Here is a 16,652-nt window from a genome sequence, read left to right on the forward strand (position 1 = left end):
AGATTAGAGAAGTTTAGAACTAATTAAAGAAATTGCCTGTTGATTATCTGTATTTATTCAGTTCAAGATAAAGATTTTCTGGCTGTTGTAGGATTTTCTGCAGTCCACAACACCACCAAACAGCAGCAGGTGATTAGCCAGAAGAGATCCAGTCAGTCTATAAAAACAGCAGTTATTATCTGAAGTACCATAGTGTGACATAGGAAGTGAGTGACCAGTCACTCCAGACCTGAAACCAGATGTAAATCGTATTTCCTCCTCTTTCCCTGTAGGTGGACTTTGTCATCAAGGAGGCCACCAACATGGACAACCTGGCCCAGCTGTATGAGGGTTGGACTGCCTGGGTGTGAATATCATGCTACTTCATGTCTTTGGTCCAGCGAAGGCTTGGAGATTCACCAGCGTCCAGCAGGTCTGGGGTGTCGGAATAGCAGCACCGGGCCACACCAGGGGGAGGAAATGGGAAGCGAATGCTTCGTCTGCCCTCCCAAACTCCTGGGCTCCAAAACTGGGGTAGCGACCTCGTAGCACCGCTGCAACCACACTCCCCCAACCATAGGCGATCAGGCCAACACAACGCTTAGTGGGCCTGCGGCCCCGCCTTCCTTTCTGGGGTTTGACCGAGCAATGCGGCGCCGAATGGGGAGGGGGGAAGGAGGGCAAAGGCCTTCTCACCCTCGACTTGGAGATACCTTCCCCCCTCACCTGCATAGCTCACTATCCAGTTGTACTCTTAAACATCACTGCATCCTGTTGAGACAATCAGATCCACCTGACAGCAGGATGAGGCAGGAAGTGAGCGATTTCCTTATGAAGCACACAGCTCATACGCTGTGGGTGGGACTTCACTGGAGCTGAAGCTCGGGTGGATGTGACATTTAACGGCCACACTCTTTTTCACTAATCTTTCCTTGATGGCTTTGTTTCTGATTGCTCAGTGAGTGACACAGTTGGGCAGGAATGATGGGAACGTAGGTTTGGCAGCATTAAAAAAAGCGACATGGACACCCAGATGGAACTCTGAAATGAGAAGAAAACAATCATCAAATTGTTCTTTGATTGATCACCAGTCTCTCAGGTTTGTCAGATGTGGTCCAATAAAAAGTTGTTGAGTGAAGGTCTTTGTAGATCAGACTGAGACCTCCTGTCATGTGAACTCGCTTTGGAATGGGACACTTGAAACATGGGATAGCCTCAGTTAGATGCTTCTTTATTGTGTATCTTCAGTCTTGTGCTTTGTGATGCTCTTCAGTCGAGACTTCCTATTTTCTCTTGCCTGTCACAAACTGTAGCTGACCTCATGTACCCCTTGTTCGCCTCCTTCCTGGCAATGGCATTTTATTAACTTTGACTTTCTAGTTTTACCTTTTTAGTGGGAGAAGTTATGTTTTCGGTGATGGTGCAAAAATGTTCATTCTTAAAGCTTTTATTGGATTTTGTTAGACGCCAAATAAACATGGAACTGAGCAGAATTGTGTTATATCTTTAATCCACTTCACAACGTGAACTGTATCAGAAATCCATAGATTTTCCAGTGAAGTACAACACATTTCATGACCTGATGGAGATGTATTACCAGAGAAAACTGATCAGGGAAATGCTCAAAAATGTCAAACCTGTCATCCTTCTGCTCTTTTAGATCAAAATGCTGGAGTGATAAACATAATACGGAATGTGTATACAGTCGCATACCATGATGGTTGACACAGTGTATAGGGTTGTTAACATTACTGTTCAGCTCTTTTCTCTAAGTGTTTAACTTTGACCACTCATGTTAATGTTGCCATGCTGTCAGCACTTTGTCTTCCAAAGTCCTCTGTGTTCTGCTCTCACATGGTTATCTTGTGTAAACTGAGCAGAGCCTCCCTTAGAGGCAGTGATTTAAAAAAAAAAAAAAAAAAAAAAAAAATCTGGTTGATGATTATATAGCTGTGTGTGAGAGTCAGAGAGTTTCAGTCTAGTGTTGGATGGCCATGTCGGGGCACCGAGTGTGTGTGTCAGACTTTGAGGAAGAAGCCAGGAAAATTCTTCCTAAAGCTGTGTATGACTACTATCGCTCTGGAGCTGATGAGCAGAAGACACTGGCTGACAATGTCGCTGCCTTCAACAGGTACAGCACACAATGATTCAGCATGAAACCTCATACACCAGATGAACACGAGGAACCTGCAGAGCTGTGACTTGTCTGTGATCGATCCAGGATCAGGTCTAACCCTAACCTTTTGGGTTTGTTCTTTCATGAGTTCATCTTCAGTAAATTAAACACATTAGAAACCCCCTAGCAAGGATTGAGAAGAAGCTGATGAAGGTTCCATCGGGTTAATGATCAGCTCTTCTTATCACATGATCATTGTGCGCCATCTCTGGGTTTTGTGTTGTTGGGCCATTCAGAGTTGTGTCTCTCTCTCTCTCTCTCTCTGTCTGTCTGTCTGTCTGTCTGTGTGTGTGTGTGTGTTGGAAGCAACTTTCAGGCTGAGATGTCCTGTCCACCTGGAGACAAAAGTTGGGCGGGTGTGGGAACATGTATTTCATACTTTTAGATAGTATTATTTGTTATAAATGTCCTGAAAAATAAAAATATGAGCCAACAAGTTTGTTCACACAATAAGAAAATAACATGTAAACAAAGAAAAGAAAAATGAACTTATGCTATTCGAAACGACATAACCTAAAACAAATTCTTGCCTCATGGAAGCAGTCCATCCATCAGGTGTAATGGTAAATATGAGAGACCTCTGACACATGCACAGTGGCATGCAAAAGTTTGGGCACCCCTGCAAAATATGTTAATGTGAGCAGTTTAAGTAGAAGATGAAATTATTTCCAAAAGGCACAAAGTTAAACATGAAACACTCTTTTACTGTATTTTATGCAATTAATTTTAGGGTGGAAAAAGAGAAAGCAGCACACTACAAAAGAATGTGAGGGGAGGGGGCATGAGGCCATTCTGAACAGACCCGTAAAGCCAGTGACGTGGGAGTAAAGCTGGACCCTCTGACGGAGGTGTCTGAGAGGAGGATGCTGTCCAAGCTGCATGTCATCTTGGACAATGTGTCCCACCCACTCCAAATGTTATTATGCTGCTCCCTTATTTATCTCTGTAGATACGCGAATAAATGTAAACATATATTTATATTTTAGTGTTAGATATATTTTATTTCATATCAGTACTTCTGCTCAAACTTGCTGCTATATATTGCTATATTTTATACTTTCCTACTTCTTAAGACTGGAATGGGAGCATCTGAGACAAAAGCAATTTCCCCTTGGGGATCAATAAAGTATTTTCTGATTCTGAAAAAGTTGGCACACCCTGTGGTGTTAAGCTACCAGGACAAATGCATACAAAAAAAATAAATAAATAACCAAAAAAAAAATGGCGCTGAGCTGTTCAGATGAGTTCAATTGTTGTTACGGTCTAGTGAAAAGAGACTTTTTTTGAGGGGGATTGTTGGAAAAAAGTAATTTGCAGTAAGCTGATATGATGAAGGTTCAACTTTATTTACTGCTCATTACTGTCATGTAGCAATGTTGCACCAGCTACATGACTCTTATCAACTAGACATACTCAATTGTCCTTTCCATTTTCTACCCCTCTGATGGGCCTCTTTGGCCAATACAATCCAATTTTCTTTTGTCTCTTCTCATTCCTACACAACTACTTAACCTTCAGCAGCTGCTGCTTCTTTACAGTTAGCTAATTCTTCCAACTTAGCATCTTCCGTGCACTTTCAAGCCGATTTTCCGCTTCAATGTCGGCTTGTTCTTTTTGTAGTTTAGTTTCTCGTGCTGCTCTTGTGGCCTTGTGTCGTTCCAAACATCACCTCAACGGCGTTGGACATCATTCATTTATGTTGTTGACCATCAAGTAACTTCTGAGGTAAGTTGATTAAATAGCTACCTCTTTTGAATTGTCACCTGTATGTATGTAACAGAGGTTCTTTATGATGCATATGCTTATCTTTATTTGCATGTTTACTTTGCTAGCAGTGAAGGTATCTCCAGAGGTAAATTGATTAAATCATTACCTCTTTTTAATTGTCAACTCTATATTATATCAGATGCCCTTTATGATGGATATGCTTATCTTTATTTGTATTTGTATTTGGATAGAAAATTGTAGATTATCTAAATTTTGCATGCCAGTCCTGACCCTGTTTTGAAGTTGGATCTACTATATAAATAATGTAAACTCATTAGGAGTGTAGTCTATCCTTGAATTACTTGAAATGGGAAATATTGTTAGCTGCATGTATCATTCCAAAGTTTCATTTGGCGTAGTAGGTGTGGTCCATTCCGCTTAGGATTGCTGGAGGCACCCTTGAAGAAGAGGATTTCCTCCTCTTCAGCTTAGGCCAATAAATGAATACTGTTGGTATAGCATATGGCTTCAGCTTCAACTTTTCTCCTGTTTTTGTGGCAGTGAATTGGTCATCTTCAAAGTGTACCTGTTGGTACGTTTGTAAGATCAGTTTCCATGTCATAATTCTCTTCCCTTTGAAATGCTAGCAAGTGATGTCCCCAGTGAACATTACTTAGATGACATAGTTATTTGTTGTTGCTGGCCCCTGTCATTTGCAGGTTTTGACTTCTGACCATTGCCATTCACCTTTTCCTGCACTCCTGGTCCTTGGGAAAGCCATACATGCGGTAACCCTTCTTGGACCAATTGGAGCATCCAAATGCTGCACAGCCAACCATGGTATGACCACTGATTTATAAAATGTTAGTTGTAACCAATGAACCATAACAGTTGAACATAATCTGTTCTCACCTATTTCGCTTCATCTGCTTTTTAGTGTCGAGGACACAGAGGAAGAGGATGTCTCCACATGCACACTTGTTCTTGATGTTTTCACTCATTGTTCAATAAAAAATACTATTTAATTCATCCAAGTGTAATTAGTTGTTGTTCTGTAATAAATTTGATTTATATTTTCTCTATGGGTTGTCTTAAAATTATAATGGTTGTGAGGTCAACTCCTGCCTCATCAGAAGAAGTGGAATACTGCTACTCTGCTTTCTCAATCAGACCACAGTTAAGTCAATAGGAATTACAAGCAAAATCAAGGAAATCCAATAATCCAGCTATGCAAAAAAAGAGCATTTGAATCATTTTGCATTTTAAAATGAAATATTTCCCATGCTATCATGAATGTCATGATTTCCCTCCAAAACTTACAAAATGTATCTGTATATTACTTATACAGAGCTTTCAGTTGTCACCCTACCATTCCAAATGTAAAACTGACATTTATAAATATGGTACGATGCAATAACAGTCAAACAAGTACTTGGGTATGTGATTTTATTTATATTTACCATGCAATGTCATAATCGCCGCTGTCTGTCCCATAGAAGAACATGACAGCACAGTGTGTGTTTGGAACTATATGGGCTTACATGAACCACGTGGCCACTCAGAGAGTGTCGACACTCTTCTCTCTCTAGGGCACTGACCATAACGACAGTCGTTCACCAGTGGGTTCACGACTCCGAACGACGGCTGTTCACTGGAGGCCTCACGACTAACAATGGTCTCTGAAACTCCACTAACAGGCTATTGTCACAAGGCGCTTTGTGAACACTCCCACAGAGGTTAAATACCTGGATCCAACTTCGCTGTTTGTCAGACTAGTGACGTCTAGTAAGAGGTGAAATGTCTTTGACAAGCCTAAATCCTAAATTCAGTTGCATTCGATTCAATTGTTGGCCGGATATTTTTTATGTACGACATTGCCTCTATGGTGTGCACAATTAATTAGCATTTGTGGTAGGGACTCTGAACAAACTTCTCTTCAATAAATATCTAACACTATGCCTGAAAGGCAGCACACTAGGTAAACCTTTACAATGCAAAGGGACAGTGGCCACATCACTATGGACACCCCAATCTGTCTTCAATCTCTATTCAACTAGCATCACTCACTTATCTTCTACCTCGTATCAGAGGTGGGGGGCTGGAGCCAACCCCACCAAATGCTCCGGGCAAGGGTGGGCACACCCGGGACAGGAAGCCAGTCCATCACAGGGCCAACACATAGACAGACAGATATGAACAACCACTCACACTTGTCACCAATGAACCTAAACATTAGGGATGAGTGAGTACACCACTATTCATAACTGTATCTGTATATGTTCAACCAGCTACATTATCTGTATTTGTACTCGGAAAGGGGCGGGACTTAAATCAGAAGTAGGCGTGGCTTATACAAAAGTTGTATTTTCAAGCATGAAATTAAAATGGGTTGATCAGAAGTTGCTATATTTGTTGTAAGCTTCAATATATTTGTATTAAATCTTCATTTTTATTACACCAAGGTAAGAAGAGCAAGCCAACCGGGAAAAAACCTGACCCTGTCAAGAAACAGTCTGTCTGTCACACAAACACCACCTCTGTAAAAAATCAAGTTTTTACCCCATAACCGCATAAAGTGGGGCAGATTTGAAATGTTTGGGTTTTCAAAAGCTATTTCAAAATGATGATGTAGTAGTGTGGACGTAGCCTAATTTATGCATTATTTGGTTTTTATCACTATTAGGTTAAATGATTATCTCAATCAGGTAGTTGGGGGGACTCAATGAGGTAGTTGTAAATATCAATGTATCACCTCCAGCCATTCAGTGGGATCATTTCTCCATAAAAATTAAGGAAAGCAGACGGGACAATGAGAAAGACCCACAGATAAAGTTAATTGTACCGTTTTCTTCTCCAGTCCAGCTAGCGTGTTAAAATACTCATACTTGACATGTTGAAATAATGTTTCAAAGTAAACTACTGGGCATTTTTTTTTAGATTGTGCCGCCGATTGTTTTTCCCTCTGGTGGGCATGGCTTTCGGAGTATGGCGCGTTGCGCTCTGTCTCTAACCCTAACCCTAACCCTGTCTCTAACCCTGTCTCTAAACCCTAACCCTGCACTGAGGAGGATTTTCCTTCAGCCCGAGCACGGATATTGACTTGTATTACTCGCATTGGTACTTGTACTTGTCAAAATTGCTATATCCGTACCAGATACTCATTTCAGCTGAGTATCAGGCTCAACCCTACTGTGGGAGGAAACCAGAATACCCGGGGGAAACCCATGCAAACATGGGGTGAACACGCAAACTCCAAACAGAAAGGCCCCAGGCCTGGGAATCAAACCCATAACTTTCTTGCTGTGAGGCAACAGACCAAACTATTAACCAATGCTGTGCTGCCCACTTCAACTAACACATGAGTCTAATGAGGACAGTAACTTGAGGGCATTTTTATTTGTTATGTACTGTAAAGCAGGGGTCCCCAACTCCTGGGCTGTGGACCGGTACTGTGCCACAAAGAAAGAATAAAAAAAGAAAACTGCATTTAAAAGAAAACAGGTGATTCACACACTCCATGCCTGCCACCAACCCGTCCGTGGACAATTTCTCTGGCATGCAAGTGGGCTGCCACCCGAAAAAGGTCTGGGACCCCTGCTGTAGAGAGTTAGCTGAAGGTCATTCTTCAACTGTTGAAGTGGATTTCGATCTTTAGATGTTAGTATCTGTGAATTAAATATTTACATAGCAGAATCAAGTTGGTCATCAGAAAGTCCAAGTTTACCCCTCTTTCTCTCCCTACCTCCCTCTGTGTCTCTCTTTAGTACATGTACAGAGACAGAGTACTTTACATTACAGCATTGCATGTCTCTAACTTGAAGAGAGTAACCGGGAGTATGTGTTTTGTCCTGTCCCCTCTCTTCCTGTCTCTGTCCGACAGGTGCTAAATCATCATCTGTTCCATGTTCACCCTCAGTACCTTCTGCTGCAAGAGTTACCATTAGTTATCATTGTAACCTCTTCTTCTCGCCTACCACTAATATTTACTAGTGCTCATTTAGAACTATGAATTACTATATGTTTTCTGTATGTTTTCTAAGTCCTCCCTCCTCTCCTTCATTCTTGTCCTCACTCTTTCTAACTGCCTCTGCTTCTCTCTTGTTACATATACATAGTGTCTAGCGCTCTTGCCCCACAACAAGAAGGTCGTGGACTTGGTTCCCAGTCCTTTCTGTGCAGAATTTGCATGTTCTCCCTGTGCTTGCTTGGGTTTCCTCCTACCATCAAAAGATGTGCATGTTTACAGTGCTGTGAAAAAGTATTTGCCCCCTTACCAATTTCTTACTGCACCTACTTGCACCTTTGTCACTCTTAGCCATTTTAGATCAAGCAAACGTAAATGTTTGCTTGTTTTAAAAGTTTATAAGATAACTCACAAGTTAAAACAAAGTTAAGTTAATTCTGGTGTTTAGTGTTCTGTCCATGTAACTTCCTGTTTTATTTTGTCGTCCTAGTTCCTTCGCGTTCCCCGTTATTTTACTTCCTGGTTGTGTCCCATGTTGATTGCCTTCCCTGCCCTAATGTGGATCACCTGTGTCTTGTCTAGCACGGTGTATTTAAGTCCTGTTTTCGGTCTAGTCCTTGTTGGATCATTGTCGTTTTGATCCTGCCTTGTCGTTGCTTGTCCATGCCCTGCCGTTTTGTCCTTGTTCTCTTGTTCAGTTTATGTTGTAGCTATAGTTAAGATTAATTTTTTTTTTTTTGTCACCTACCTGGTTTTTACGGCTCCTGAATTTGGGTCCTCCCTGCAACGCACTCGCACCGCGTTTCCTGGCCTGACACTGATTTTATTAATTAAGGAAAAAAAACCATCTGAACCTACATGGCCCATGTGAAAAAGTAATTGCCTGCTAAACCTAATAACTAGTTGAACCACCCTTAGCAGCAACAACTGCAGTCAAGCGTTTGTGAAAGCTGGCAATGAGTCTTTCACATCACTGTGGAGGAATTTTGTCCAACTCTTCTTTGCAGAATTGTTGTAAATCATCCACATTGGAGGGTTTCAGAGCATGAATCACCTTTTTAAGGTCATGCCACAGCATCTCAACTTGGTTCAGGTCTGGACTTTGACTAGGCCACTCCAAAACCTTTTTTTTTTTTTTTTTTTTTTTAAAGCCATTCAGAAGTTGACTTGCTGGTGTGCTTTGGATCATTGTCTTGCTGCAGAACCCAAGTGCAGTGGCTTTTGCCTTGGATCTCTGCCATGCATGCCATTTTTGCCTAGTCTTTCTTATGGTTGAGTCATGAACACTGTCCTTTACTGAGGCAAGTGAGGCCTGCAGTTGTTTAGATGTTGTTCTGGGTTCCTTTGTGACCTCTTGCATCAGTCGTTGCTGTGCTCTTGGTAATTTTTGTTAGCTGGCCACTCCTGGGAAGGTTCACCACTGCACCATGCTTTCTCCATTTGTAGATAATGGCTCTCACCGTGGTTCATTGTAGTCCCAAAAACTTAGAAATGGCTTTGTAACCTTTTTCCAGACTGAGACATGTCAATTACTTTTCTCTTATCTGCTCTTGAATTTCTTTAGATCGTTGCATGATGTATTGCGTTCAATGTGGCCAACTTCACCTTGTCAGACAGGTTTATTTAAGTGATCTCTTGATTTGAAAGGTCTGGCAGCAATCAGGCCTGGATGTGGCAATGAAATAATTGAACTCAGCTTTCCACAATAATATGATCAATCAGTTACCTCATCATTTAACAAGGGGGGCAATTACTTTTTCACACAGGATCATGTAGGTTTGGATAGTATTTTCCTCTTAACAAATAAAATCATCACAGAAAAACTGCATTTTATGTTTACTTGGGCTGTCTTTGTTTAATATTTAAATTTGTTTGATCTGAAACAGTTGAGTGTGACACCCATGCAAAAAAGTAAGAAATCAGGAAGGGGGCAAATACTTTTTCACAGCACTGTACATGCCTAACTTCAAATCAGATTAATTTGTATAGCGCCAAATCGTAACAAAGTTAGCGGCACTACAGAATAGTCTGTAAAGCTTACGAAGGGGGAAGAGATGGAGTTCTTGGCTGGTATAACTTTGATAACGGTTTACTGTTGATTAATCAGGTGAATAGCAAAAGAATAGCAGAGACAGCACACGAGGCAACAGAGCACAACCACCAGTGACAGGAAATATAGAGAAGTGATTGCGATTGAAGACATAATGGCAGCTGAGGTAACTAACATTACTTTCACTTACGAGAGCTGAGACACTTGGCAGTTTTACTTTTTTGTGTGGAAACTGTTACTGATATAGTGCTTGAGTTAGCGTCTAAAATCAAAAAATCAAATCAGATTTATTCAAATCAAATCAGATTTATTTGTATAGCGCCAAATCATAACAAAGTTACATCAAGGCACTTTACATATAGAGCAGGTCTAGACCAAACTCTTTATAAACATGACCCTTATTTGGAAGAAGGGCCCAAACACCTGAGCGTGTTTCTGATCCCGTTCATTATTTTGTGAAATGGACCCAGTTAAAATAATGCACACAAAGATGCAGAATATTTGCCTCAAAATATGATTTAGTCTTGTCGTCTTTCTGCCACAACTATCACATACTAACTGAGCACTCACTCACTCACTTCCGGTTTTTAGTACTTTCCCTTTCCATTTATATTCTGTACATTTATTTCAGGGCTGAAATGCTCAATTTGTCCTTGGTAAACATCTTTATCTTATATAATTTTGTTTTAAAAATGTGAAAATGTTATCTTAAATTACATTTTTTGAGGCTTTGAAGAAGTGTTTCACACTTTATAAACTTATTTTGCACTTTGTTCATGTGTGTGCATGTGTTTTCAGGTGGTATCTTGTCCCCCGGGTGTTGAGGAACGTGTCCTCAGTGGATCTGTCTGTTACAGTGTTGGGTGAGAGGCTCAGTATGCCTCTGTGTGTTGCAGCCACTGCGATGCAGAGGATGGCTCATCCTGAGGGGGAAACAGCCACAGCAAGAGGTACACACACATACACAATATAGACAGACTACTCATGAGTCTACATTTCTCTGTATTACCGTAAATTGTACAATTGAATGGGTCTGGAACCATCCCCATTCAGTTTGGTTTCCTAGGGCTGTTAACAACTGTTCAGGACCTAAATGTCTATGGACATTACCAAACTACATAAAACGTGAACATCCATCCACACTGTAAAACTGTTGTAATGCAGCATCACTGAGGCTTGGTCTCCAGTCAAGTATGAAAATCAAATATTAGTGCTGAAGAGGACAGTCTGTGGTCAGAAGTCCTAGTATCTGCAGGAGATCATCAGGATGTATCAGGCTGTAACCAGCTCCTGTCCCTGGTGGAGCGGAGACAGGGTGTGATATGAAGTAGCACACTGACTAACACATATAGCTGTTGTTTAAATGAATGTAATAAATTTACCACATTTATTTAATGTTACATCAGTGGTCCTAGAGTAAATCCAGATTTGAATTTAGTCTTTTGTTGCATTGGTCATTTCATGTGTGGGATTAACTCTGAAACACCAGGAACACAATGTGTTTACCCAGCATGCCAAGCTATGGGAACAGGGATGATGCTGAGTTCCTGGGCTACCTCCACTATAGAGCAAGTGATGTCAGCAATGACTGCTTCACCTGAGGGGAGCGGCGTGCTGTGGCTGCAGCTGTACATATATAAAGACCGGGAGCTCACACTGTCATTGGTGCGCCGTGCTGAGGAGGCAGGTTATAAGGCTATCTTTGTTACTGTGGATACACCGTATCTGGGGAGGAGAAGAGACGACATGCGTAACCACTTCAAACTGCCCCCACATCTTAGGTAAAGAATCAACAACACCAGCAGCAACATCGACCAACACATCACCACAGAGGCTACAACAGCTCTTCATTGTGTGTGTGTGTGTGTGTGTGTGTGTGGGTGGGTGTGGGTGTGTGGGTCCTCAGTATGTCTAATTTCTCTACAGCATCTCTGGCTTTCTCTGAGCATAACTATGGAAATGACAGTGGTTTGGCAGTTTATGTTGCCAAAGCCATTGACCCCACTCTCTGCTGGGACGACATCAGCTGGCTAAAGCAACACACATGTCTACCCTTGATTGTGAAGGGAGTTCTAAATGGTACACACAAAAAGAAACCAAAATGGATCTTGACTTGTAATTTATTACTTGAAACATGTAGTCTTCTATCTGTAACTGTGTGGGTGTGTGTCATCAGGTGAGGATGCTCTCCAGGCTGTGAACTATGGTGTCAATGGCATCCTGGTGTCCAATCATGGAGCTCGGCAACTGGATGGGGTTCCTGCTACAGTGTGTGTCTTTTAACGCTGTATCTATAATGTATATATACTTATTTATATATACATATTTAGGAATGAATTACTACTGAGCAAAATGGCCATAGCACATCAGGATGTTTTGATGAGAAACAAAACAGGGAGTCTAGATACAGTAAACCAACTGCTGAAGCTGCTGACACTAAGAAAAATGTAGAATACCAGCAAATGTTCTTTGTATTAAAATATGGTATGGTAATATAAGTATGCATGTCTTCATAGCTGGATGTGTTAGAGGAAGTGGTGATGGCAGTGCAGGGTTGCTGTGACATCTATCTGGATGGAGGAGTGAGACGAGGGACAGACATCCTGAAGGCGTTAGCTCTGGGAGCCAAGGCTGTCTTCATTGGTCGACCTGTGCTGTGGGGCCTCGCATGTCAGGTGAAGAACCTCACTCAACATTCAAGATATTTATTTGTCACATGCAAATGATCACAATGGTAGTGAAATGAATAATACAGGTTCAGGCAACACAGGGGTTTGTGAGTATTAACCCTGATGCCAAACACTGAGAGCTGCACTTTCAATTAGAAAAACCTTTGTCATATGCAATTAAACACACTGTGTGTTTTCAGGGGGAACAAGGAGTTGTTGAACTCCTTGAACTTCTCAAAGAGGAGCTATGCCTGGCTATGGCACTGTCAGGTACACATTTAAATGTTCATCTGTTAATTCCCTCAGACCCATTCTCTTGTGTTTATAAGTGTGTATGCGTATGTGTGTGTGTGCGCAGGTTGTCGCTCCGTCTCTGAGGTGAACAGGTCTCTCGTCAGAAGAGTGGACTTTACCTCCAGGATGTGACAGAAGAATCTGATACAGAAATTGATCATCATAGATTCCTGATTGATCACGAGCTGAATTCATCCAATAGTGTGTTGGCTATTTTTTCCTTTTAGTTTCTACTCAGAATGTGCTGACAGCTGTTTATGTCCTTGTGTGTCACCAAAAACTTGGTCATGAGTTGCATTGTTGAGTATCAAAAAAGATGTCTGTATTCCCCTTGATAAATACTGACGTTTTACAACATGACTTCTACATTACTTTTAGTCACCTCCTTCCTAACTTGTCCTCTTGGACCTTAATTAAAACCTGTGCTGTAAAGGATTGTTGCCTTAGCCTGTCACTTGAGTGAATTGGAAACCTGGCTCACAAGCTGTAGGTCTGAACCCATTTGCTCATCAGGTTGCAGTCTGACTGCATGGACATCAGAAGGTGTTGATGACAGCTTTGGTCTATGATCAGTTGGTTACTCATGCATGAAAAATAAGAGATACTTTTTATGTAACTTTTGTGTCAGGTTTATCACATGCCTTCATTAAATATGTAAAAGTACCTAAAACTTAATTCCACCACCAAGACAAATAAAAATATAAACACACCAGTAAATAGCAGTATTTCCAAATAACAACACTTAAAGTTTTATCCTGAGCCTCGAACACTGGACCAGCTCCAAACTTTCTACAGGGTTCCTGAGGGAGTTGGCCCAACCAGACCACATGTTTTGTGGACTTGGAGAAGACATTTGACATCTGTATTCTTTGGGAGATCCGGAACAAGGTGGTTTGTCCTCTCCAGTTCAGAGGACACTGCTGTCATCTTCACATTTGACTCTGGGGTCAATCTGCCACCGGAAATATCTACCTAAAGAAAATTAATTGTTGAGAAAGTTTTTGTATCAGGCACATTGTTTATTCATTGAATACATAAATAAACCCTTGATAATGAAACCTTTTAGCAAATTTACTCTAGCGCTACTATCAGGCCAAACATTTGAATTAGAATGGATGCATCCCTTCATCAAAAATCTTTTTAAATTTACTGACCACATTAATGACTGCAAAAGGATTAGCCCTCTTGGTTTTGGTGACCCAATGACCTTTAATTTACTTATTTCTATTGTTTTTTTTTTTTTTGTATCAAGTTTTTTAGGTTACCTATTTGGATATGGAGACCCATTATGTTCATTGTGTTCAGGTGCTGCAACTCTAAAGCACATCTTGTCCAGTTGTAAGGTTAGTCTCTCACAAGGCCGATATACGTGGCGACATAACCAGGTTTTAAAAAGCTTAGCTGCAGGCATTGAAGATATACGGAGGCAGGCAATTTTAGGAGGGTCCAAGACAAAGAGAGCTGCAATAGTTTGTTCAGGAAGGACGGAAAGTTAATAAGATAATAAGGAAGCAAGGCAGCTTAGAGGATGCAAGTGACTAGGAGATGCAGGTAGATTTAGAAGAAAAGCTTGTTGTTCCCCAAGAAATAGCCTGCACAAAGCTAAGGCCTGATATAATTTTGTGGTCTAGGAGTAGAAAGAAAGTATATTTCATAGAGCTGACTGTGCCGTGGGAGGATTCAGGATTCAGAAGCATATGAAAGGAAAAAGCTATTCAGATCTAGGTAAGGATGCTGAGCAGCGAGGATGGAAGGTTAGAATTTGTCCAGTGGAAGTAGGATGTAGAGGGTTTGTAGCAAGATCTGCTGTTGCTTTGTTGAAGGAGTTATGAGGATGGGGACAGAGGGTGAGGAAAACAGTGAAGGAAATGTCAGATGAGGCAGTAAGATCTAGTCAGTGGATTTGGGTTAGAAGAAGTAATAGTAGCTGGGGGCAGGGGTGGAAGATGACTCACAGGTAGACTACATGGTAACACACTGGAAGGGATAAGACTACGAGTTGGATATTTGACTCAGTGAAGGATAGGGGCACGGACCTATTCTCTAGGACTAGAGGTGGGCAGAATAGTTTGAAGGGCATAGTGAGTGTGGCTGGAGAGAATAAGAATGGTAGATTAGAGGGAAAGATGCTCCAGGTTTGTCCTTGTGGTTGGCAGAAAGTAACATCAGTTAGAGGCCTTAGAGTGCATCAGGGAAGAATGAGATGTGTAGGAAAGGAAGGGCAGTGTGGCCGCGTCGATCATAACGTTTTAAGAAGTCAATTGAGTAAGTTGGATGAAATCCAGCGACGGGTAGAAAACCACAGTTGGACCACAGGTGGAGGAGGTGGTTATAAGAAGGGATGCAGCTGATATTGAGGTGAACAGGCCAGTCAGAGAGAGAAATATGGAGCAGAAAGCTAGAGTTAAATGGCCTAGGGCAAATGGTAGCAAGGAATGGGAGACTGTCAACAGGAACTTGTCAATAATTCTGAGTAGACTAGGAGGAGATGCAAGTGATAGATTAGAGAAAATGGGAGACAATTTACTCCTATGTTTGGGGTGCAAGATAGAAAGATGTTTGAAAGAGTACAGGTAGCTAAGTCTAGACGGTAAGGAGAAATTGGTTAAAGAAAGAAGGCAATTAAGAAAGCAGTGGAAAAGAGCTACAGAGGAAGAGAGAGAGGGAATTAATGTGTTGCAAGAGGGGTTGAGAAGTAGGCTAGCTGTACTCAGAAGGGTCCAACATCTTAGGAAAAAGAGAAAAAAGAAAGAATATGTAAGAACGGCATTTTGCAGGGACCCATTCTCATTAAAGGATTGTTTAACCAGGAAAAGGGAGGGCAGCTTAAAGTGACAAAGATTTTATTTTATTTTTTTAAACTGTGAAAAAACAGGAAAAAAAAAAAACTCCTGAAGGACAAGGGCTCCTATTGGCTCTGGTACTTTCTTTGTTTTCTCTATCACAATATTGGTGCCCTTAAAAACAAATCACATTAAATACTGGCCATGTAACAACTTTAATGTGCACAGTTCCAAATATATAAAAGTTAAACAAATAAATCACATAAGTATAATTTTAATAAAACAAAAAACATTTGAGCTTTCTTTGAACTTTGCTGAGTAGCATTATTTTTCAAAACAATGAAATGATCCTGACAGAAATGTAAAACAATACATTTACCATCAATGCAACACAATAAAGAACACAAATATGGATGAAATAATTGTTTAAAAAAAGTGCACCTTTTGGACTTTGTCAAACTAAACTAACCACCTTTGGTCCTGACAAAAATGTAAGTGTAAACTTTTGTACAGAAAGAACATTTCTAAAAAAAATAAAATCAGCTTTTCTTTCTTTTGGCAATTTCTCCATTTTCCTCACGCTGTCAGAAATGTGCATGCTCCTCGCTGTGTAAATCAAATCAAATCAGATTTATTTGCATAGTGCCAAATCATAACAAAGTTACATCAAATCCCTTTACATATGGAGCAGGTCTAGACCAAAGTCTTTATAAAATTATACAATCTTAAACACACTCACAAATAAACCCATGCACACACTATTAAAGACATGTTGAATATGCATTCCTGGTACGCACAAACACACACACACACACACACGGTGCTGGCTGTGGCTTTGACAGGTGATGACTAGAAGAAAGAATGCCATACACAAGAAGCGTCAAAGTGACGTATGTGAAGTGAAACATCACTCAAATCATGTTCATCCCTCTTTCTAAGGATCATGGCTATGCCTTGCCTACGTCTCCTACCGATCTTCCTGATCTTAGGACCAGACACACTGAAGCTTTAGCAGGAGTGGAAAGTCTGG

The 16,652-nt window shown here is 41.0% G+C and overlaps 2 protein-coding genes across 3 annotated transcripts in view; both read left to right on the forward strand.

Moving 5' to 3' along the window:
• Nucleotides 1-1,472, forward strand: part of smg1 (SMG1 nonsense mediated mRNA decay associated PI3K related kinase) — a 61,587-nt gene extending 60,115 nt beyond the window's left edge. For both annotated transcript variants that reach the window (XM_029507649.1, XM_029507651.1), the window contains exon 64: nt 273-1,472. In XM_029507649.1, coding sequence (XP_029363509.1) covers nt 273-350 — 78 coding nt within the window. In that variant the 3' untranslated portion in view covers nt 351-1,472. The remainder of the gene's footprint in view (nt 1-272) is intronic.
• A 484-nt stretch (nt 1,473-1,956) lies between these two features.
• hao1 (hydroxyacid oxidase (glycolate oxidase) 1) lies at nt 1,957-13,029 on the forward strand. The gene is made up of 8 exons (XM_029508962.1): nt 1,957-2,110; nt 10,675-10,826; nt 11,387-11,657; nt 11,783-11,955; nt 12,053-12,144; nt 12,393-12,551; nt 12,746-12,815; nt 12,904-13,029. Exons 1-8 carry the CDS (start codon nt 1,968-1,970, stop codon nt 12,969-12,971), a joined length of 1,128 nt encoding a protein of 375 aa, XP_029364822.1. The 5' UTR covers nt 1,957-1,967; the 3' UTR covers nt 12,972-13,029.
• The last annotated feature ends 3,623 nt before the right edge of the window (nt 13,030-16,652 follow it).

The sequence above is a fragment of the Echeneis naucrates genome, chromosome 8, assembly GCF_900963305.1.
Source record: "Echeneis naucrates chromosome 8, fEcheNa1.1, whole genome shotgun sequence".
NCBI lineage: Eukaryota > Metazoa > Chordata > Actinopteri > Carangiformes > Echeneidae > Echeneis > Echeneis naucrates.